The sequence below is a fragment of the Salmo salar genome, chromosome ssa06 (assembly GCF_905237065.1).
Source record: "Salmo salar chromosome ssa06, Ssal_v3.1, whole genome shotgun sequence".
Lineage (NCBI taxonomy): Eukaryota > Metazoa > Chordata > Actinopteri > Salmoniformes > Salmonidae > Salmo > Salmo salar.
In genome coordinates this window covers 63,068,464-63,092,491 of record NC_059447.1, presented here as the reverse complement: position 1 = coordinate 63,092,491, position 24,028 = coordinate 63,068,464, and the positions used below count along the sequence as shown (strand labels likewise).

Below are 24,028 nucleotides of genomic sequence, written 5' to 3'. Positions count from 1 at the left end.
TTTGATGCCGCGTTCAAAACAACTGGGAACTTGGATATCTCGGACTTCAGTGCGTTCAAGGCAACTAGGTACTGGGGGGGGGACATTAGCTTTGACTGTAAAAAAATCCTTTTTTGAATGGTCATCCAACTTGGAATTCCAACTCGGGCCTCTTTCTAGAGCTCCGACTTTCCGACCTGAAGATCACTGACATCATGATTTGACCCTTCCGAGTTCCTAGTTGTCTTGAAAGCACCACAAGATGCTGCAGCAGCTCTTGCGCTGTCTGACAGATTTTCAATTCAAAGGCTCTGTATCTGTATGCTGTACGCGTGATAAATAAGATACATAACCAATATACTGTCGACGCGTCAATTTAATAACACAAAATTATGCAAATTAACCTATAGGCCAATAAGCTTGAACAGTCAAATGTATTTACATCGACTGGTATTTCCATCAAGGAATAGGCTAAAAAGCATTATTACTCAATGGGATTTTTTGTTCTTTTCCCGGACAGTTGGCCGATGGCAATTTTATTTATCAGCTTTAAAAAAAAAAGCTGGCTATTACCTGCTAACTGAAATCTTGCCCGTCTGGGCATGCCATATTGGGTAGTTACCTTTGGAGAGCTCAGCCATGGGAAAATACCCTTTTCATCATGGTAGATGATACATTTTTAGTCCACTCTCATAAAACACTGACTCTCAGGAGTTCTTCCACACACTACTCTAGGATTGTATTTCAATTGGATGCTAGTGAACTGATTTAGATTAGCCGGTTGTAACTGGTATGAAGTGATTTATTTTAGTTTGGGCAGAGGGGATTCGGGGGAGATCCCCTTTGTAGTTTTCCTGTGTTTTTTTTAAATGCGGTGACGCTTAAAGGGAACCTGAACTGTTTGAAGGGGCTCGTCAGAACAGCAGATGGCATGGATCATGTCAAGCCACCTTTGGCCTCGTCTCATGTAGCCTCATTATTAGTACCATGTTTGTTTTTGTGGATTTAATATAAATTGTCCTGCTCAGGGTCTCTAGACTCTAGACTCCAGATGAATAGTTTCATTTAGTTGTCAGTTCACTGCAGACAGATGCCTCCACACCCTGCTACAGTAGCTGTGCGATTGATTGAGGAATTGTGCTGCTATGTTAACACTAAACGGTCTCTGTTTAGTGTCAACAATGTTCTACCAGGTCAGCTGATCAGCATCCGCTCCACAGTAGCGTTTGTCACAACAGAACACTATGGGCCACGTGTTCGGACTGTCTGGCTTGTAAAGTGATGTGTTCCCTTCTCTTTCTCAAGGGTGCTGGACAGGACAAGCTCGGGATCTACATCAAGTCTGTTGTGAAGGGAGGTGCAGCTGAAGTGGTGAGGGTTTTAGATCATGCCTACTCCATACAGAATGACCTCATCTAGATTGACTCACAATATTGCTATAATGACTTCTCTGTCCTTCCCTCTCTCTCCCTCTGTGTGTGTTACATTTGTTTTTGTGTGTTTAGGACGGTCGTCTGGCTGCAGGGGACCAGCTGCTGAGTGTGGATGGCCGCAGCCTGGTGGGCCTCTCCCAGGAGAGGTAATGCCTCAAACTTCCCTGACCCGCCTCGCCCCAACACGACACCAATTGGACCTTGTGTACAGAACAACCTGGGTTTAGGAGTGAAATGGGACATGTAATGTCCTGCTGTTATCCTTCTAAAGCGCAGAAGAGTGGAGAAACCAAGATCAAACTGATACTAGAACATCAAGGCCAATTTGATACAAAGAGCTCTTTCAGTAGCAGCAGTCGCACCATAGAAGTAAATTAGCTCAATCACGTAGAACAAGCAGAGACTTTATCTACAGTGCACTGACTTACAATGACCTCCACTATGTTTATGTTGGGTCTAGTAGTAATGAATAGTTTATCCTTGGTTCACACCGCTCTCAGATTAGTTAGAGCGTTGGGTTAGAGCTTTGGCCCAGTAACTGAAAGGTTGCTAGTTCGAATCACCGAGCCGACAAGGGGAAAACTCTGTCTCTGCTCTTGAGCAAGGCACTTAACCCTAATTGCTTGGTAATGGCTGACCCTGACCATTACCCCGCTCTCTGAGGGTATCTCGGGGAGAGTTGGGATATGCAAAGAAAACATTACATTACATTTAAGTCATTTAGCAGACGCTCTTATCCAGAGCGACTTACAAATTGGTGCATTCACCTTATGATATCCAGTGGAACAACCACTTTACAATAGTGCATCTAAATCTTTTAAGGGGGGGGGGGGGGTTAGAAGGATTACTTTATCCTATCCCAGGTATTCCTTAAAGAGGTGGAGTTTCAGGTGTCTCCGGAAGGTGGTGATTGACTCCGCTGTCCTGGCGTCGTGAGGGAGCTTGTTCCACCATTGGGATGCCAGAGCAGCGAACAGTTTTGACTGGGCTGAGCGGGAACTGTGCTTCCTCAGAACAAAACAAATTTCCATTTCACACACGAGTGTAATACATACTTGTACATAGGATAAATATAAGCACCCACCATAAAAATGATATCCTTTCAGAGAAACGCGCACAAACCTTTTGGGCATGCTCTTTTGGTTTCCAAATGCCAAAACAGTTGCGGCTCAGTGCTCAATCTATAACATTGTTGTCTATTCTCGTAGGAAAAAAGATGGACTTTTAAAATCTAATTGCCACGTTGATTTAACGGCATACGGCTCATTACACTTTTATATCTGCTCTTAAACTGACGACAGAATCTGGTCCAAATCTTGGATTTATTGATTGCTTTGAGAACTTAGGGTTTGTGTGTGTGTGTGTGTGTGTGTAGGGGTCTTCCAATGATAAACCACAATGTTTGAGTGCCAAACAGACAGTCGAAAACTGTTGGGAAATGAACTTCTTCTAAATGCTATTGCATATGGGGAATGCCATTCCTGATACAGTTATGTGAACGCCTGGTCTGCCAATGGAAGTCTCATAAACATCAGTACTTGGTATTGCCATTGTTCTGTTGCATTCAATCATCTCCCCAGTCCAATGTATTCTGAATCCCATGAATAACTATTTTCAGGGCTGCAGAGTTGATGACGAGGACAGGCTCTGTGGTAACGCTGGAGGTGGCCAAACAGGGCGCTATCTACCACGGCCTGGCCACACTCCTCAACCAGCCTTCTCCTATGATGCCCAGAGGTAAGAATCTGCTAGGACAACGGGGGCACTACTGTTAACTATGGTCCATAAGTCACTGGTAAAAAAGTGATTCACTATATAGGGAATAGGGTGCCATTTCTGATGCAGACAATGTCTCTCCTTGTTGTCCCCAGTAACGGTCTAGAGTCAGAGGAAAGCCGAGGTTTGACTAAGTAGATAATGAGGGTTTGTGGCACCAACCACCGCCGCCATACAGGACTAAACTTAGCAGTTGGCATTAGGGCTCCAGATTCCATGAAATGTCAGAAGCAAAAGTCTACTTTGTTTTGTTTTCAACATTCAGCCTCTAGACTTCTGTGGTATTGGAGCGAGACGGTTGTATTTTATGGGGCGTTGGCTGGCTGGTAGTGTTTGTACTGACAATGTGACTGATAGTTAACAATGTCCATTGTACATGTACTGTCTGCTGTGGTTGGCTCATTAAGGGGCGGCAGGTAGCCAAGTTGGGCCAGTAACCGAGAGGTTGCTGGAATCTAGATCGAATCCCCGAGCTGACAAGGTAAAAATCTGTCGTTCTGCCCCTGAACAAGGCAGTTTAACCCACTGTTCCTAGGCCGTCATTGTAAATAACAATTTGTTCTTAACTGACTTGCCTAGTTAAATAAAAACTCTTTCCTCTCAGCGTTACAAGGAGGGCGTGATAAGAACGGTAAACTGAGACCAAAGAGTGAAGGCTTTGAACTGTACAACAACTCAGTCCAGAACGGCTCTCCAGAGAGCCCCCAGGGTGACTGGCAGGCCTACCCAGAACCAAAGAAGTTGAGCGGGGAGGAGAGACTACTGAAGAACCGGGCCGACCACCGCTCCAGCCCCAACGTGGCCAGTGAGTAGATGGGCGATTCCAGCGTTATGGACATTAGATTTGCATGCGAAATTAAGGGGTCCAATAGAATTGTAACTTTTGCTGTGTGAATATAGCACCCATTGGGGGGAGTGCATACCCCAAAAAGTGGACTTGTTAATATTGACATGTTGTATGTTTTATATATCACGTGTTGGGAAAATTAAGCAAATAAGAAGTATTGTGGATGTTACTTGAAATGGCATTTTGGGGAGACTGAACATATTAGCAAAAGTCTGAGTTTGTTTTAGGTCAAATCATGGATTGCCATTTTGAAGGAAAGGCTTGGCTGAACACAAAAACAATCAAATGAATATTGTCATTTCTATTATTACTTTAGAGACCCTTATAGAAGTTACATCCTCCGCTGTGGACATTAGAGTCTGAAATAGACATTAAAATCTTAGATTTCTTGATCCGAATCTATCATAACGTGTTGTCATTTGGAATGTTTTTAAAATGTCAGCAGAAGGCAAAGTACAGGGGTGTCCAACTCTTTTTATTTTTTATTTCCCCCGGGGGCTGTTCAGTCTTCAACGAGGTCCGGAGGGCCGCACTGAAAATTGGTTGTATTTCCTTGTCGTCAATATTTGCAATACATAGTCCTCTGTCAATCATTTCTGGAATTGTGGATGCTCCCTGGCTGTCTTGTGGTTATTAGTGAGCTGGACAGTCAAACTGTATGTAGGTCCATTATTGTTCCTAAACAGTTTCCATTTGGTTTAGTCATTTTGAAGTATATTGAGTTTGTTTCAGTTAAATGTTTTACATTTTTACTCAAACCACCCGCGGGCTGGATTGGACCCCCTAGCGGGCCGGATCCATATGTTTGACAACCCTGGCATAGTACTTTAGGATTGAATAATTACAGGTAGCCTTATATAAGGCCAGACACCACACCCTAACAGGTCATTCTTCTCTTAATATACAGTACCAGTCAAAAGTTTGGACACACCTACTCATTCAAGGGTTTTTCTTTATTTTACTTTTTCTACATTGTAGAATAATAGTGAAGACATCAACTATGAAATAACACATGGAATCAGGTAGTAACCCAAAAAGTGTTAAACAAATACAAATATATTTAACATTTCAGATTCTTCAAAGTAGCCACCCTTTGCCTTTTGACAGCTTTGCACACTCTTAGCATTCTCTCAACCAGCTTAACCTGGAATGGTTTTTCAACAGTCTTGAAGGAGTTCCCACATATGTTGAGCACTTGTTGGCTGCTATTCCTTCACTCTGCAGTCCAACTCATCCCAAACCATCTCAATTGGGTTGAGGTCGGGTGATTGTGAAGGCCAGGTCATCTAATGCAGCACTCCATCACTCTCCTTCTTGGTCAAATAGCCCTTACACAGCCTGGAGGTGTGTTGGGTCAATGTCCTGTTGAAAAATAAATAATAGTCCCACTAAGCGCAAACCAGATGGGATGGTGTATCGCTGCAGAATGCTGTGGTTGCCATGCTGGTTAAGTGTGCCTTGAATTCTAAATAAATCAGACTGTGTCACCAGCAAAGCACCATCACACCACCACCTCCATGCTTCATGGTGGGAACTACACATGTGTTCACCTACTCTGCGTCTCACAAAGATACGGCGGTTGGAACCAAAAATCTCAAACTTGGACACATCAGACCAAAGGACAGATTTCCACTGGTCTAATGTTCATTGCTCATGTTTCTTGGCCCAAGCAAGTCTCTTTTAATTTTATTTATTTTAAATTTTTTGGGGTCTTTTACCAAATAGGGCCATCTTCTGTATACAACACAACTGATTGTCTCAAACGGATTAAGGAAATACATTTTACAAATGAACTTTTAACAAGGCACACCTGTTAATTGAAATGCATTCCAGGTGACTACCGCATGAAGCTGGTGGAGAGAATGCCAAGAGTATGCAAAGCTGTAATCAAGGCAAAGGGTGCCTAACTTTGAAGAATCTAAAATATATTTGTATTTGTTTAACACTTTTTTTGGTTACTACATGATTCCATATGTGTTGTTTAATAGTTTTGATGTCTTCACTATTATTCTACAATCTAGAAAATAGTAAAATAAAGAAAAACCCTTGAATGAGTAACTTTTGACTGGTACTGTATATCGACTTTTCTGGACACTGGATTAAGTTAGTGTATTTTTGGGGGTTTCATTTGAAAAAGACACTATGCTGCCATGTATGAGAAATGCATTTCAGCATACATTTTCCAAGAGAATCTTAGCTAGAACACATTTTCAAGATATCACCAATTGCTTCAGTAAACGTCTGAAGAATACGTCCCAGAACAAGCACACGACGTGGTGAATACACAAGCTTCTGGAGCTTAAGATCTGATACATCGATGTCCATCATATCCACAACCATTATGGATGTTACTGATATCATAATGCTGGAAAAGGATACTGATAATGAAAAGAGAAACCAATTATAAACCATATAAAACCTTGATGAAAGTTAGCTTTATAGGGAATGTTTCAATAGAATCTTTGTGGATGTTGCCTGTCCCAGTCAGCCACTATCTTTACAGGACTGTAGAACATGCAAATAAAACTCAAGGCACTTAAATTTGTCTGTCTTGCTTCATTAATATCTGGTCATAACTAACACTGGGGGACAGCTGTGAGTGGAAAAACAAGCTCTGTGAGCCCTTTCTAAAAGCCATGAAATATGATTGACTGGAAAGTATTAATTGAGACTTGGCCACCTTCTCTGTAATCATAAAAATGCATACAATTTCCGACTCAAACTTTTCAAATAAACTCCAACACATGGACCTTTGTGCTGGGCTGGAACAAAAACCTCCAAACCCCATAGCTCTCCAGGACAAGAGATGGTGAATAGCAGGTTGGCATTTATTGTCATGAATCTTGCCCTGGAGGCAGCTCTGCAGAGTGGTCACTAGCTAGCACAAAGTCATAAAATCTCATTTTTAAGCCTAACCTTATATTAAGACCAAAAAGCAAATGGTCCATCTAGCAGAAATCACTAAGTTCTGCCTCCACGGCAAGATTCATGACAATAAATGTCAACCTGCTGGTGAATGGTCATCACTGGAGTAGTGTGTGTGTGTGTGTGTGTGTGTGTGTGTGTGTGAGACCACTGACTTAGTGTCTGCTCGGCTCTGACTACCTGGTGTTTTTCCTCCAGATCAGAGTCCAGGAGGAAATGCCGTCTACCCAGGAGGACCTGGGACAAAGATCACCTCCGTCTCCACGGGCAACCTGTGTGCTGATGTGAGTAACCACAGCGACACAACCAGTCAGAGGAATGTCGCCGTAACATATGTGCCTGAGGAGAAGGTCTACTGTCTCAGTTATGAGACCAGACCACACCAAGACATTACCAGTCACACAACTGGGCAGGTCACACAGAGTAGGACAGGACTGTGATCCAGCACAACCAATACAGTATTGCAGCATTCCCTGTGTTGAATCAGTTCTTCTCAGCTCTCACAATCAAAACAATAACCAAGATTACTAAGAGTCATTATTGGCGGTAAAATCACAACGTTCCAGCGTAATTGAAAATAGCTTTATCTATTGTTCCCCCTGTAATAAATCCTCATCAGCCTCCAACCACTATCACTGATTAGCTACCCAGCTGTGGTGTTCGTGTGCTGCCTCTCCAAAATTCTTATCCTGTCAACAAAACAATGGTCTCCCTGAGCACAGGATCCCACCGCCATCTGCTACCGTTAATAACACTGATGCCGGAAATCTGCACCGTGACCACGAGCGATTTGTCTAGTTTATCCTACGTCTCTTAGCCAACCCTAGTGTATGTTCTAATAGTAGTCCCCTTTTTCCTTTCCTATAGGACGAGCCCTCTCCACCTCGTCCCGAAGCCTACCCAATCCCCACTCAGACCTACCCCAGGGAATACTTCACCATCCCAGCCTCCAAGTCTACAGACCGGATGGGCCCGGCCGCGGGGCAGTTATACGCTGACGACAGGATTCCTCCTGGCTCCATGGAAGACCACCACAACAGCAGCATGGCCATGCAGGTGGGCACACAGGAATCATGCAGAAATGTTTTGTCTGAATAGCATCTCTCATAATATCAAATACTATGCCTGTATGTTGTTAATTTACACATGTACTAGGTGTATACGGTGGTGTAAACGTGCTGTGCTGCTCTTGCACTGTGTTAATGTTTGTGTATGTGACTGCTGTGTCTATCCTCTCAGCGGGTGGGCCACTCTCAGGAGGAGCTGTGTGACCTCCCAGGGGGCTACCCTCCAGCCACCCTGCGTCCTGAGGACCTGGTCCACTTGCACCAGCAGCAGCAGCAGCGAGAGGCTGACTACCAGCGAGGCAGTGGGGAACACTGGGTCAACCACCACCAGGTCTCCTCCTCTGTGGAGTCCTCCACCTCCAGCCAGGAGCACCTTAACTACTCCTCCAACAAGACCCAGAGCAACCACAAGAGTGGGCCGGGACGCTGGAAGACCCCTGGCCCCATCGCCCCGCACCCAGGCCCCGTGGCTCAGGCCACACGCACAGACCTCCCTCCCCCTCCACCGCCCCCTCCCCCTGTACACTACCAGGACTTTGATTCCCAGCCCGACCTGCCCCTACCCCCTCCTCCCTCGGCCTCCCAGCAGCAGGCAGCAGCCGCCGACCGCAAGAAGCGCGAGGAGCAGCAGCGCTGGTATGAGAAGGAGAAAGCCCGGTTAGAGGAGGAGAGGGAGAGGAAGAGGAGGGAACAGGAGAGGAAGCTGGGACAGGTCCGTAACCCATCCATGCCTGTAGCCCACAACAACAACCAACATGGGGGCACACTCCCCCCTCCCACACAGCACTATCAGATGCCCCCTCCCCAGTCCCCCATGCCAATGCAGCAGCCCCCCTTGCCCTACCTCCCCCCCCAGGGCCAACAGCAGGCCCAGCAGCAGCAGCCCCCCAGGCCTGAGAAACTGTCCACTCTGCCCAGAGCGACGACCCTGCCCCCTCAGGGTAACCCCATGGACACAGTGATCAGAGAGCTGCTCCCCCAGCAGCAGCCCCGCACCATAGAGCGCCGAGACCTGCAGTACATCACCATCAACAAGGCGGAGCTGTCCTCCAGCGACAGCCTGTCCCCAGACCCCTGGAAGAGAGATGCCCGGGAGAAGCTGGAGAAGCAGCAGCAGCTGCACATCGTAGACCTGCTGGACCGGGAGATCCAGGACCTGCAGGCCAAGCCGGAGCGTACGGCCGAGGAGAGCGACCGGCTCAGGAAGTTGATGCTGGAGTGGCAGTTCCAGAAGAGACTGCAGGAATCCAAGCAGAGTGATGAGGAAGATGAGGAGGATGACGACGAGGACGTGGACACCATGATGATCATGCAGCGGCTGGAGGCGGAGAAGAGAGCAAGGGTGAGCTGCCCTGGAGAGCAGGGGTCTAGTGTAGCACACTGGAGAACATGGAGAAGGTACGCTACGCTATAGAGAATCATACAGCACATCAGGGAGGTAAGGTGTATGGAGGAAGACTAGTGGCCCAAGATGTTCAGTGCTGAGATCATTAGATTCACAGACTCATCATTGATTACAGTAGACCCATTTATAAATGACCTGAGCTCTATGAACATTTTGAGCCACTTGACTCACAGAGCATGACATTTCTCATGCCAAGGAAGGGCCAGCCATGGGCCAAGCAGGGTAGTGGGAAAATAGGAAATGGAACTGGGCTTAAAGGGATACTTCAGAATTTTGGCAATGAAGCCCTTTACCTACTTCTCCAGAGTCAGATGAACTCGTGGACACCATTTGTATGTCTCTGCGTGCAGTTTGAAGGGAGTGCTAACGTAACTGATAACAATTTCTAACTAGTGTTAGTGAAATTGCTTACTAGCGTTAGCGCAATGACTGGAAGCCTATGGTAACTGTCAGCATGCTAGTAGATACCATAGACCTCCAGTCATTGCGCTAACGCTAGTTAGCATTGGCTTGCGAAACTACCTCGAACTTCCATCATACTGGATGCAGATCACATAAAAACAGTATCCATGAGTTCATCCGACTCTGTAAAGTAGAAAAAGGGCTTCATTGCCATTATCCTAAAGTATCCCTTCAATGGGTACAGAGTAGGATATGGAATTCCCCTGAGGAACTCCCATTAAGTAGCTAGCTACAATGAATGTTTTGAGGTGTGCACCTGCAACATGCTTATGCCATTGCTTTGCCATGCTAAGCTGCTGTACTCAACTGGCTGCAGAGAGGGAGGGGCAGGATGCCGGACCCACAACAAACCTGGCAAAGTAGAAATTGTTCCTTTTTTTTTCTCATAATTATGGCCATTTGGAAATGATTCATCTCCTGGTCTAACAGGATGGCCATCAGAAAGTGTTACATTCGGCAAGAAAACAGTCTTACTTGAATAGAATAAAACGTACATACGTCATCTAACGAGGGCTAATGTCCCTGGTCTCCTCAGACAACAGCACAGATGAACATAAACCAGCGAGGCCCCTCTAGTATATTACTCCTCATTAGTAACTGTTACAACAGTACTGTCTCTGCTGTGACCTTTTATTCAAGCTGTCTAGTGAGACTCCAGGAAGTTTCCTTAAGTATGTGAGCAACATTCTTCCGAGTCCCTGCCATCCAGGCTTTGGCATCTCAGCGGGGGGGGGCTCCATGCGAGGAATCAGACGGAGCGAAGTGGAGCGTTATCGGTCTGAGGGGAAGTGGGCCGTACATTCACTGCTGGCCGTAATCAGTCCCATACTGGGGAGGAATGTTCCGGGCACCACATCACTGCTGCCTCTAAAACCCCTAGCAATGTTTTCACCTTCTTCTATGCCCTCCTCCTCCTCTGTTTTCTCTCTCTCTTTATTTACTCACTCTTTCCCACGTTCCTATCCTCCTCTGTTTTCTCTCTCTATTTGGTTTCCTCTCTTCTTCCGCAGCAGACTGCTGTCCCAGCAATCTCTGTTCTAGACTTGGTACGTTTTATCTTTACGCACTCTCCCTCCTTTCTCCTTTCTTCCTTGTCTTGGGCTCCACCTGTGTTTCCTCTCCTTCATTCTCTGCCCTCCCTCATCAGGCCTGGGGGCCGGCTGCTGTGCTCGTGGGGCGGGTTCGGGAAGTCCTGCGATTCTCATTGGCTGTTGGGACCCTGTCGATCTGTGGAACAGTGATCTAACTTGGTCTCTGTGAGAGCCAAAGGCCAGACAGCCACACTAATTATTATGGTCAGGGCTCGTTTAAAAGACGATACCAAATAATAATGCCTCATAAGATAAATCATCATCATTGATTAAAACAATTCCCAGAAAGAAAAAGAAAATCAGTATAACACAGTAATCTAAACTCTTTTTTTTAATCTAAAACTAACTGGGGCATGGTTAAATAAAGTATTTGTTCCAGGGAGGCTCAGTACTATGCAGCCGTTGTTTCAGAGCAGGGAGCTGCCTGGCCTGCTGCAGTGGGGTTCTGTCTGTGCATGGTGGAAGACCCTCCCCAGCAATGGTCACCTGCATGTGGGGCGTAACCATCATTGCACCGTGTGGTGTCAGTCCACTTCATTCCAGTCATCCAGCTCTGTGTGTGAACAACGCTTGTGCTCAGCCTGTATGCTGTAGCATCTCTCTCCTCCTCCTCTCTCATTGGGGAAGTTGCACAGTGTTTTCTTCTGTCCGTCTGTAGTCATGTTTCATCTGGTGATTGACTTCCAGTCTGTTGTTTGGTCATCATGACATCAGTGAAAATAAAGTGGACATTCCTCTGCTCCACTCTGCCCAACCATGCTGTTTGTTGTTGCTGCACGTTGTTGTCATTCATTCTGCATGTCCAGCTGTCACCATGTGCCTGTCTGCAGTGCACACTGCTTCTCTCAACACAGACGACCTATCCTGTGGCATAGTGGAAATGGCCCCAGAAAACCCCCCTAGACGTTGAACTAAGTATACAGAGCATTCCTCTACAATATCTAGACCTAGACGTTTAACTTAGCATACAGAACATTCCTCTACAATATCTAGACCTAGACGTTTAACTTAGTATACAGAACATTCCTCTACAATATCTAGACCTAGACGTTTAACTTAGCATACAGAACATTCCTCTACAATATCTAGACCTAGACGTTTTCAACACAACGGGCCCTTGTCTGGAAACCCGATGCCCCTGACAGGGGGCCAATCTGCTGAATAAGCCTGTGTATAGACGTGTGTAGATGCAGACCTGATAGCAGTCCTTAGGGCTTTGCTGTTGAGGTGTGACGGACTGAGGAAACACGGACTGACTGACTAGAGTGATGTGAACTCAAGGTAGGATAGTGTGACTAGCGCATCAGTAGGTTTGCTCCAGTTGTAGAGCTGAGGATCGTTTGTTACTAAGTTATATTTTCACCTTAGAGAGCAGGGCCTCAAATAACACTTATGTATAACACATTTGGGTCTACTATATGAAACAGTTTGATTTAACAAAATATATTCCACTCTACAACAGATTTATCTCCAAGCACACCTTTTAGGAGATTATAGACTGTAGGACAAGTCCCCGGGCTGTGTACATGGTGCTGAATTGTGTGTGTGTGTGTGTGTGTGTGTGTGTAGTTGCAGGATGAGGAGCGACGGCGGAAGCAGCAGCTGGAGGAGATCCGTAAGCGCGAGGCGGAGGACCGGGCCAAGCAGGAGGAGGAGAGACGCTGGAGAGAGGAAGAGAAGACCAGACGAGAGGTCGATGAGAAGGTACACCTCCCTGACGGGACCCATCGGACCGTGTACGCTACACAGTCCTCTCAGCAGTTAGCTTAACACAGCTGGTTAGACAGGTTCTGACAAAATATGATACATTTCTATGAAAGTGATATCTGTTCAGTCAGACCGTAATAAGTTCATATTTTATATGAATTTGATAGACCTCAATGGAATCCAGATGCTATGATGACACACAGCTGTGTTTCATTATTTTTTGTAAAAACAATTTTGACGCTAGTTAAGTTTTTTTAAAGGATTGATGGCATTGCCAGCAGAGCAGATTAAAGCAGAAAGCCACAGCCAAATCGGAAGCAGAGGACATCAGAGTAACGGAGTGTAAACCCAGAGAGAGACTTAAGAGACTAAGCTGCACTGTAATTAAAGTATTACCCCGTGGGGATCTGCCCAACTAATTGTAGTTTACCTCATGAAAAAGGAGTTGTGCCTAAACAAAACAGCCCACCAGCATAAGAGAACAATTATAGAGTGGAAAGTAAAGACCGGTCTGTGGGACCACTTCCCTTCAGGGGGTGTAGAGGGGCAACTGAGGCGGCCATTTTTTATAATCTGCTAACATTACCAGCTTTTTCAAGGTTTCTACTGTTCCTGGTCACACTCTCTCCGCTGAGCTGGAAGTGATCCTGTATGAAGAATTGTGAACACGCCCCTCTACAATGAACCAATCAGAGAACTGTGGAGGGGACTCTGTCTGGCTGGGTTTTTAGGTCTCCAGTCGAGTAGTGATTAGTGATGGAGGTAGTGATTAGTGATGGAGGTAGTGATTAGTGATGGAGGTAGTGATTAGTGATGGAGGTAGTGATTAGTGATGGAGATAGTGATTAGTGATGGAGGTAGTGATTAGTGATGGAGGTAGTGATTAGTGATGGAGGTAGTGATTAGTGATGGAGGTAGTGATTAGTGATGGAGGTAGAGATTAGTGATGGAGGTAGTGATTAGTGATGGAGGTAGTGATTAGTGATGGAGGTAGAGATTAGTGATGGAGGTAGAGATTAGTGATGGAGATAGTGATTAGTGATGGAGATAGTGATTAGTGATGGAGGTAGTGATTAGTGATGGAGGTAGTGATTAGTGATGGAGGTAGTGATTAGTGATGGAGGTAGTGATTAGTGATGGAGGTAGAGATTAGTGATGGAGGTAGAGATTAGTGATGGAGGTAGTGATTAGTGATGGAGGTAGTGATTAGTGATGGAGGTAGTGATTAGTGATGGAGGTAGTGATTAGTGATGGAGGTAGTGATTAGTGATGGAGGTAGTGATTAGTGATGGAGGTAGTGATTAGTGATGGAGGTAGTGATTAGTGATGGAGGTAGTGATTAGTGATGGAGGTAGTGATTAGTGATGGAGGTAGAGATTAGTGATGGAGGTAGTGATTAGTGATGGAGGTAGTGATTAGTGATGGAGGTAGTGATTAGTGATGGAGGTAGAGATTAGTGATGGAGGTAGAGATTAGTGATGGAGATTAGTGATGGAGGTAGTGATTAGTGATGGAGGTAGAGATTAGTGATGGAGGTAGAGATTAGTGATGGAGGTAGTGATTAGTGATGGAGGTAGTGATTAGTGATGGAGGTAGTGATTAGTGATGGAGGTAGAGATTAGTGATGGAGGTAGAGATTAGTGATGGAGGTAGAGATTAGTGATGGAGGTAGTGATTAGTGATGGAGGTAGTGATTAGTGATGGAGGTAGTGATTAGTGATGGAGGTAGTGATTAGTGATGGAGGTAGAGATTAGTGATGGAGGTAGAGATTAGTGATGGAGGTAGTGATTAGTGATGGAGGTAGTGATTAGTGATGGAGGTAGTGATTAGTGATGGAGGTAGAGATTAGTGATGGAGGTAGTGATTAGTGATGGAGGTAGTGATTAGTGATGGAGGTAGTGATTAGTGATGGAGGTAGAGATTAGTGATGGAGGTAGAGATTAGTGATGGAGGTAGAGATTAGTGATGGAGGTAGAGATTAGTGATGGAGGTAGTGATTAGTGATGGAGGTAGAGATTAGTGATGGAGGTAGTGATTAGTGATGGAGGTAGTGATTAGTGATGGAGGTAGTGATTAGTGATGGAGGTAGTGATTAGTGATGGAGGTAGAGATTAGTGATGGAGGTAGAGATTAGTGATGGAGGTAGAGATTAGTGATGGAGGTAGTGATTAGTGATGGAGGTAGTGATTAGTGATGGAGGTAGTGATTAGTGATGGAGGTAGTGATTAGTGATGGAGGTAGAGATTAGTGATGGAGGTAGAGATTAGTGATGGAGGTAGAGATTAGTGATGGAGGTAGTGATTAGTGATGGAGGTAGAGATTAGTGATGGAGGTAGTGATTAGTGATGGAGGTAGAGATTAGTGATGGAGGTAGTGATTAGTGATGGAGGTAGTGATTAGTGATGGAGGTAGAGATTAGTGATGGAGGTAGAGATTAGTGATGGAGGTAGTGATTAGTGATGGAGGTAGAGATTCGTGATGGAGGTAGAGATTCGTGATGGAGGTAGAGATTCGTGATGGAGGTAGAGATTCGTGATGGAGGTAGTGTTCAGGAGAAGTAGTATTGGGCCAGAGAGCTCACAGCCAGACAGAATGCTCACTTATCTTAATGATGCCTGGTGGTGTTTTGTCTGTCAGGGGCTAAGTGTGGTTTTGGAGTGTTTCCTGTCCTCAGTCCCAGTCAGTTATGGGGACGTTGATTTACCAGTGGTCTGAGAGCATCAACATCCAGTCATCTGACCTTGTGTGACAATGTTACAACATCCCAGCGCCATTTTGTTTTCACTGTGTCGCCATTGATTTAGTTGTTTTCCTGTGAGTCATCCTCAGACCACTGGTAATCTAAAGCTCTGTAATAATGACAATGATGTCCAACGGCATGTTCTCAAGATGGTCCCCTTCCTCTGTGTTATGTGATGTTATGTATGGATGTGTGTAACCCTCCTACCCCCGAAAAGCATGGGAGTCACTTGTTGTCTTTGCCAGGTTGTTTACGGAATCTTACGTTTGTTGGAAGCCATTTGTCATTTCATCAGGCATTGCTTTGGACCTGCTGCTGGAATGCCCTACCCTCGCTGTGGTCATACCAGAGTACAACACGTCACCTCTGTTCGCCTCACCATCCTCTCATCGATGTCATATACCTACCCACCATACCACCCACCACACACTAACCCAGGGGATCCATGTACAGAAACCAGACAGACCAATCTCTATTACTAGCTGGTCCCTTTTCCAGAGATAAAACCATAGAATCCCTCTAAAAGTCCTTGAATTCAAGCCTATCGAATGACTTGACTGTAGTCTAACCCAAACTGCCCCAGCTGTCAGAAAAGTACCTATATCTCGCTGATGGTGGTTCTCAACACAGCATGTAGAGGAGATGAAAAACAGAGCACATGAAGTACCCAGAGCACAGCACACAGAGCAGGCTCCCCCGCACATTACACACACACACAGACACATAGTGAACAGATAAGGAAGTGGAGGACTTCTCTGGCTGTCTTGTGGCCATGGGATCCTCCCTCCAGCAGAATGTGTCAGTCCAAGACAGTCAGCCATGCCTTGGCCACACTAACAGGCTCTTCCCATTCCCTTAGAGGAGGCAGGAGGAGGAGTACTACACACGCCTGGAGGAAGGGCGGCGCCGGCAGCACGAGGAGGCCGAGCGCAAGCTGCTGACGCCTGACGAGCCTGGTCTGTACAGACCTCCCCTCCCCAGGGACTACCAGCCTCAGCCCCCCCCCTCCCACTGCCACTAACGCTCCTCCACCCCCGCCTCAGAGAAACACCTCCTACCTCAAAACCCAGGTCGTCTCCCCTGACGCCATGTACACTGCCAAGTTTGTCTCGTACAATGACGAGGAGGAGGACGCTGCTGCAGGTCAGGTTAAGCTCTCCGCCACCAGAAAGTCCTATGGCGACCTCCCTCCCGCTCACAAGCCGCAGCCGCCTGCGCGCAAGCCCCGCCCTTTGTCTGATGGGATCTTTCTGTCCAGCTCATTCCAGCCACCGGCTGTCAATGCCAACAGTACTGCAGGGCAGCCCCCCTCCCCCTCCCATCAAACCCAGCCTCAGCTTCATCCCGACAGGCAACTCTAAAGGTAGACACGGAGAGGAGAGAGGACACGCCCTCCCATACTCCTCCCACTCCAGATCTCTCATTCATTCATGTTTTTTGTTATATTTTTGTGTTCCTGTTTTTTTCAGTAGAGTCATTCTGGCTTCCTTTTCCCTTCCTCTTTCTCTATCGACAGTCCAGTAGATCTGTATTGTAGTTGCCAATCAACTTGTAATTCCTTTTTTTCCTCCCTCCATCTCCCATCAGTTTATAGTTTGTTGGAAATTCCACTCCTCCACTAGCAAATCAGATTCCGTTTTTTGTTTGTTTATCCCGATCCTTCTGTCAAATTTCTTCTGTCCTCACCCGTTCCTCTCCCTCCAATCATCCTTCTAGCAAGTAAAAGCAATCGATAAACCAACCCGTGATTCGCTGTGATCGCACTCCAGATATCCAATCATAGTACTGTTGGTGTTGCCGCCCCTCGCCCGCCCGCCCGCCCGCCCGCCCATGTGTTTGGTTTTGCTGTGGTGGTGGCCTGCCGCCCGCCTGCCTGCACAGCCCTGCCACGGGCCCCACGGCTGCTTGGGGGTGGGATTAAGGAACACTGAGACACTGGCTTCTTACCTATCACAGTGTCACTGTGATGGGACCTGAGAGGAGTAACTCTCCTCAGGCTCACTTGGCAAAGGGGAAAGATCTGTTGAGTGAGCCATTGCATTTGTCTGTGGCTGTTTTAAAGTTCTGTCAGGGCTCGAAACCAGTCACTCATTAGATTAGTGGTAGCGGTAGTACTACTTCACTATAATCTAAATCTGTGGCACAATGTATTCTGTTTTAAAACCTTTAGTGACCCCTACTGGCAGAAGTGTCAACTTTCAGTTACTGTCTTCTATTGCTGGAACCTGGCCAAAGTGTGAAGTTTGCTTGACATTATAGGGATAGTCTGTGCATTTTTGGTCAACGAACCACAATAATTAAAGTCTATTAGTATTATCATACTCTAAATACAGTACATTTTCAGTGTTTCATTGTGTGAGCCATAAGTCTACTGGAACTAATAAGATATTTCTTAAGTAGAAATGCTGTAAGTAACTAATGATATCCACCATTGACAATCACAGGATTATGCCTTTCTATTTTAGAGACCGATGAGTCTATGTTTATAAATGTTCTTAAAGAAAATGTGAACGCAAGCCCTCTGATGTGAACACTTTAAACAGCCATGGACAAAAGATGGCAGTAATGCAACACAGTCTTAGTCAAGAGGCTCAGTGAATGTCACCCTGCATGTCACACCTGCACACAGCACCAGTGCCCCTGCCCTACCCAGCGCCCCTGCCCCTACCCAGCGCCCCTGCCCCTACCCAGCGCCCCTGCCCCTACCCAGCGCCCCTGCCCCTACCCAGCGCCCCTGCCCTACCCAGCGCCCCTGCCCTACCCAGCGCCCCTGCCCCTACCCAGCGCCCCTGCCCCTACCCAGCGCCCCTGCCCCTACCCAGCGCCCCTGCCCCTACCCAGCGCCCCTGCCCCTGCCCCTACCCAGCGCCCCTGCCCCTACCCAGCGCCCCTGCCCAGTACCCGTGCCCTACCCAGTATGGATGATGTCTGGGCCTGTTGTTAATGTGTTGCATTCCTCACTCAAATTGAGGGACCAATCACTAACCTTGCTATAATCCCACATCAACAAAACCTGCAACCCGCCCCCCACTGAATCCTAGCTTCATTCCAACCGGCCTGATGAGATACATTGCTATTTACTGCCTCTGCTGCTTTGCTTTGCTTTGCTCTCCTTTCAACGCTCATGTATTCTGTTCACTCCTCTTTTTGGCTGCTATGACTGTTCCTGATTCTGTCCCATGTCTGTCTCTGTCTGCGTGCCATGTCTGTCTGTCTGTCTCTGTCTGTCTGTCTCTGTCTGTCTGTCTGTCTGTCTGTCTCTGTCTGTCTGTCTGTCTGTCTGTCTGTGCCATGTCTGTCTGTCTGTCTGTGCCATGTCTGTCTGTCTGTCTGTCTGTGCCTGCCATGTCTGTCTGTCTCTGTCTGTGCGTGCCATGTCTGTCTGTGCGTGCCATGTCTGTCTGTGCGTGCCATGTCTGTCTGTGCGTGCCATGTCTGTCTGTGCGTGCCATGTCTGTCTGTGCGTGCCATGTCTGTCTGTCTGTCTGTCTGTCTGTCTGTCTGTCTGTGCCCTGTCTGTCTGTCTGTCTGTCTGTGCCATGTCTGTCTGTCTGTCTGTGCCATGTCTGTCTGTCTGTCTGTCTGTCTGTCTGTCGGTCTGTCTGTCTGTCTGTCTGTCTGTCTGTGCCATGTCTGTCTGTCTGTCTGTGCCATGTCTGTCTGTCTGTCTGTGCCATGTCTGTCTGTCTGTCTGTGCCATGTCTGTCTGTCTGTCTGTGCCATGTCTGTCTGTCTGTCTGTGCCATGTCTGTCTGTCTGTCTGTGCCATGTCTGTCTGTCTGTCTGTGCCATGTCTGTCTGTCTGTGCCATGTCTCTGTCTGTCTGTCTGTCTGTGCCATGTCTCTGTCTGTCTGTCTGTCTGTGCCATGTCTCTGTCTGTCTGTCTGTCTGTGCCATGTCTGTCTGTCTGTCTGTCTGTCTGTGCCATGTCTGTCTGTCTGTCTGTCTGTCTGTCTGTCTGTGCCATGTCTGTCTGTCTGTGCCATGTCTGTCTGTCTGTGCCATGTCTGTCTGTCTGTGCCATGTCTGTCTGTCTGTGCCATGTCTGTCTGTCTGTGCCATGTCTGTCTGTCTGTCTGTGCCATGTCTGTGCCATGTCTGTCTGTGCCATGTCTGTCTGTCTGTCTGTCTGTCTGTCTGTCTGTCTGTCTGTCTGTCTGTCTGTGCCATGTCTGTCTGTCTGTCTGTCTGTCTGTCTGTCTGTCTGTCTGTCTGTGCCATGTCTGTCTGTCTGTCTGTCTGTGCCATGTCTGTCTGTCTGATGTCTGTCTGTGCCATGTCTGTCTGTCTGTCTGTCTGTCTGTCTGTCTGTCTGTCTGTGCCATGTCTGTCTGTCTGTGCCATGTCTGTCTGTCTGTGCCATGTCTGTCTGTCTGTGCCATGTCTGTCTGTCTGTCTGTCTGTCTGTCTGTCTGTGCCCTGTCTGTCTGTGCCCTGTCTGTCTGTCTGTCTGTCTGTGCCATGTCTGTCTGTCTGTCTGTCTGTGCCATGTCTGTCTGTCTGTGCCATGTCTGTGCCATGTCTGTCTGTCTGTGCCATGTCTGTCTGTCTGTCTGTCTGTCTGTCTGTCTGTCTGTCTGTGCCATGTCTGTCTGTCTGTCTGTTCCATGTCTGTCTGTCCTGTCTGTTCCATGTCTGTCTGTCCTGTCTGTGCCATGTCTGTCTGTCTGTCTGTGCCATGTCTGTCTGTCTCTGTACCATGTCTGTCTGTGCCATGTCTGTCTGTGCCATGTCTGTCTGTGCGTTCCATGTCTGTCTGTCTGTCTGTGCCATGTCTGTGGCTGTCCCATCAATCAGTCTGCCTGTGTGGGCCAGTGACATTGTCTGATGCTGCTGCTTCCCTCCTCCCTCTGAGGCCATGCCGTGGTTCAGGTAACCGGTCTCCACTTGAACCACTGGCACCCTCTGTTTACCACAATCCACTGGCAGCATCAAGGTGAAGGGCAACCAGCTCTCTGATAGATAAGATATCTAGATGTTTTGAGACTGCTCAGATTCCACCTCCTGCTCCACTTTATCATAAAAGAATATCAGCTAAATGTAACTGTGAATTGTTGGCGCTAGGGGTATTTGTGCGTGCCTTTTTTGAATGAAAGGAACACATTATCCATGGCTCTAGAATATAGAAAGACCTTTGGTTGACTTATATTACATCTGATGCCAAAGTACTGTTCTGTATAAGCTTACATTTGGCTTACTAAAAGAATGAAATCCACAAACCATCAGAGGCCCTTTCTTTAGTGCTTTTGTTATTGCAGGGTTCAGAAGGTGTTGTTTTAGCTCAGGGGACAGATCTTGGATAGGTACCAACTTATCAACCAGTCTGTAGACTGAGAGCCGGTTCTGCACCAGAAGAACTTGACCATGCCAGTGGAGTCCTGCCTCGGTTCACACAAGTCAATGTGTTTGTCTGCCCTGTTATCCCCAGTTTCATTCCATTTATAACAAAAGAAAACAATCAACATGCATTTGGATTCTGGTTGTGCTTCCACACACACACAGCCACCCCGTTTGTTGGAACACAACCAGTCAGATTCTATTGGTGGGAGTTCTGGGTTAGTGTGCGAGACGCCAGCCCCAGCCCTCCGCTGGCATGGCCCTGACAGACACACGGACACATGAGCCTACTGATTAATGCCTACTGTGGGTCAGAGGTAGAGGTCACCTGGGGGTCAGTGGTGTTCGGTTAGAAATCCAGTTAGGACATCAAATCAGTCCTCATTCAGGCCCCTGTGGCTTTGATGAGCTCCTACCTATCATCCAGCGGTTTTTGGCATAACGGGCTTGATGACCGTTTACCTCGGGTGCTACATGGCTTAATGGTTGACCTCCACCTTTGATCCCACACACTTGTTTCACAGACCCTGCTGCTTCAGGCGTGCCTTGGAATGCACTAACGCTATTCAGTCAGCTAATCTAGTCCCAACGGCTTGTTTTGGTCTGTGGAAAAAGCTTGGTTTGTTGTAGAATTTGAACTTGACTGAAAAGTTGCTGGGTACAGATAAATCAGTTATAGCCTGGATTGTGACTTGGCAACAATTTACAGTTGACACAGTGTTACGTCACAATAACGTTGCATTGCCGTGCAGTACTCTTCGTGTACTGAAGCAGGTAAATGAATCCCAGTGAATAAATTGTTAATCGAAAGCGGTTATATACACGTTTTTGTACCCAGCATCTTTTTAAAACACGCTTTGGGTTTAACCAGCCAACATGGTACTAAAACTAAATAAATGATTAACTAATGTGCTCTATTTCCCCAATTGATTAATTAATACAGGATTTCATTCATACACTGGAAACACAACCGGGGTTGTAGGATCAGAAGAAGGTTACAAGGACCTGAGAGAGAAGTGGACAAAAGGGTGAGGCCTGCCATGCATCTCTCTCTCTTCATAAACAACATTCAACTGGGTCAGCCTCCTAAAAAGGAAACACTTGAATGAGAGACCATCAGAAACTGAGACATTGAAGTGTAGGAATTCTCAACGTGGTACAGTATATGTTTTAGTCATATTGTGCTTGTTTTTCTCGTTGCAGTGGTCAAGAACAGGAAAACACTTTAACTGGAGAAGCGCCAGAGAGTATGACCTTCAAGGAGCGCCAGCGCCTCTTTTCCCAAGGGAAAGAGGTGTCTAACAAAGTCAAGGCCTCACGAAAACTAATGGAGCTGGAAAATGAACTCAACACAAAGTAGTAGACTGGAGCCTTAGCAAGACAGACAGACCGCCAAGCCCCAACTCGGCAACGAGAAAGAGAGACAGATTTTGTTTCCCAGTGACTCTCCTTTTTTGTTTTTATTTAATAACTGGACCATTACGTACAATTTAAATGTATCATTGCAATAGGAGAGACATTTATTTGCTTAATTTCCCTCTTAAACTATCAAAGATATATGAAAATAAACCACTGTAAAAACGTTTTAATTATACCAGTAAGACACATTTGAAATCACGTGAAGGGGGGGGATATATTTTTGTTTGTAAAATGATTCTTGGGTTAGGGATAAAGTTTTGCTTATTTAAAAAAAAAAAAAATGTAATAGCTTACTGTAATGTGGAATATTTTATGGTGTTATTTTATGCTCCTGCATTACATATTTTCACACTTTTCATTTCTCCTCGTTTAAATAAATGCCCAGGCTTTCCATACCACACTAATGATTTTAGTTAAACAACTTCCTATACTTAGTGCAGTGGAAGCTGCTGAGGGGAGGACCGCTCATAAATATGGCTGGAACTGAGCAAATGGAATCAAACACATGGAAAACGTGTTTGATATATTGATACCATTCCGCTCCAGCCATTACCATGATCCCGTCCTCCCCAATTAAGGTGCCACCATCCTCCTGTGACTCAGTGATTCAGATGGAGTAATGTTGTCCATTCTGGTTTGTGATACATTGTTCTTCATTCCTTAGAATGTGGGTTTAGTTTTGCTCCAGATATTACTGGGAGATGCCATGTCTTCACTATGACTTCCACATATATAAACTGGTTTACTGGGTCCTACTGGGGGTCCACTTCAGTGCACACACACACTGTAAATATCTCGTTCCAAACAGAACTTATACTTCTTAATAGTAGCAACTCTCTCATTGGGTGTTTATCTTCAGAAGTGGACGGTTCAGACTTTATAGAAGTGTGACGTAGGAAATTGAAACAATTAACTCCTTCCTACCTTTTTGGTTCTCACTGTCAATGGGGGTGTTAACAGTTTTTTAATGTTTTCTATTCCCCCACTTTTTAGTATTGATTTTCTTTGAATTGAATAGTCATTTGAAGAGTTGTGAAATTTGCCCTGTTGTATACATCACCAGTATGAGGATAATTACTTCACTGTCAGTTCAAATGATAATAAAAATCAAAAGTAGGAACATTGTTTGAACCCTATGTAATGTACTTGCACAGATTTTGTCTATTTAAAATGTTTGCGCCTTCTGTTAAATCTATACAACATGGAATACATTTGGACCTATAGGCTACTGTAGGTAACTATTATTTGAAGGATTTGGGCAGTATGCTATTTACATGAAGTAAATCTCTCCAGTCTTAAACCCCTACATCTCTTCATTCACAGCTTTTTGAGTGACTCCATCTTGTGTAAATATTCTTTCTTTTCAGGAGAACGTGCCAGATTTCACTATGTTAACTTTAATTGTGCATAAAGTAACAGTGGCAATATCCTGTTTCAGCTTCGAAGACTGTATTCAACTTCATGTTTCTCATTTTAGGTTACACATTTTAATAATTTAAATTGTTTCGCTTTAGCCTTTTGTAAATCATGAATAAATACAGATTTTACAAAATGCTGGAACTGCGTGCAAATTTTTATAGAAATATTTAAAATGTGACGACAAATAAACACGAAAATGTCAAAGATTTTACTGAGTTACAGGAAATAAATGTGTTGGGCCCTAATCTATGGATTTCACATGCGCATCTGTTGGTCACAGATACCTTTATTAAAAAGAGGAAGGCCTGTGGGTCAAAGAACCACCATTTACCTCTTTACCTCGTGCAGCGCGACACATATTCACATAGACTTGATCAGGCTGTTGAATGTGGCCTGTGGAATGTTTTCAAACTCCTCTT

At 45.9% G+C, this 24,028-nt stretch overlaps 1 protein-coding gene across 1 annotated transcript in view; it reads left to right on the top strand.

Annotated features, from left to right (window-relative positions):
* LOC106607791 (afadin) overlaps window positions 1–23,742 on the top strand; it is a 138,467-nt gene extending 114,725 nt beyond the window's left edge. Inside the window, 12 exon segments of the mRNA XM_045720811.1 lie at window positions 1,285–1,350; window positions 1,485–1,558; window positions 3,031–3,149; window positions 3,793–3,993; window positions 7,159–7,244; window positions 7,828–8,016; window positions 8,200–9,369; window positions 12,555–12,689; window positions 16,293–16,430; window positions 16,432–16,576; window positions 21,715–21,799; window positions 21,975–23,742. Coding sequence (XP_045576767.1) covers window positions 1,285–1,350; window positions 1,485–1,558; window positions 3,031–3,149; window positions 3,793–3,993; window positions 7,159–7,244; window positions 7,828–8,016; window positions 8,200–9,369; window positions 12,555–12,689; window positions 16,293–16,430; window positions 16,432–16,576; window positions 21,715–21,799; window positions 21,975–22,131 — 2,565 coding nt within the window. The 3' untranslated portion in view covers window positions 22,132–23,742.
* The last annotated feature ends 286 nt before the right edge of the window (window positions 23,743–24,028 follow it).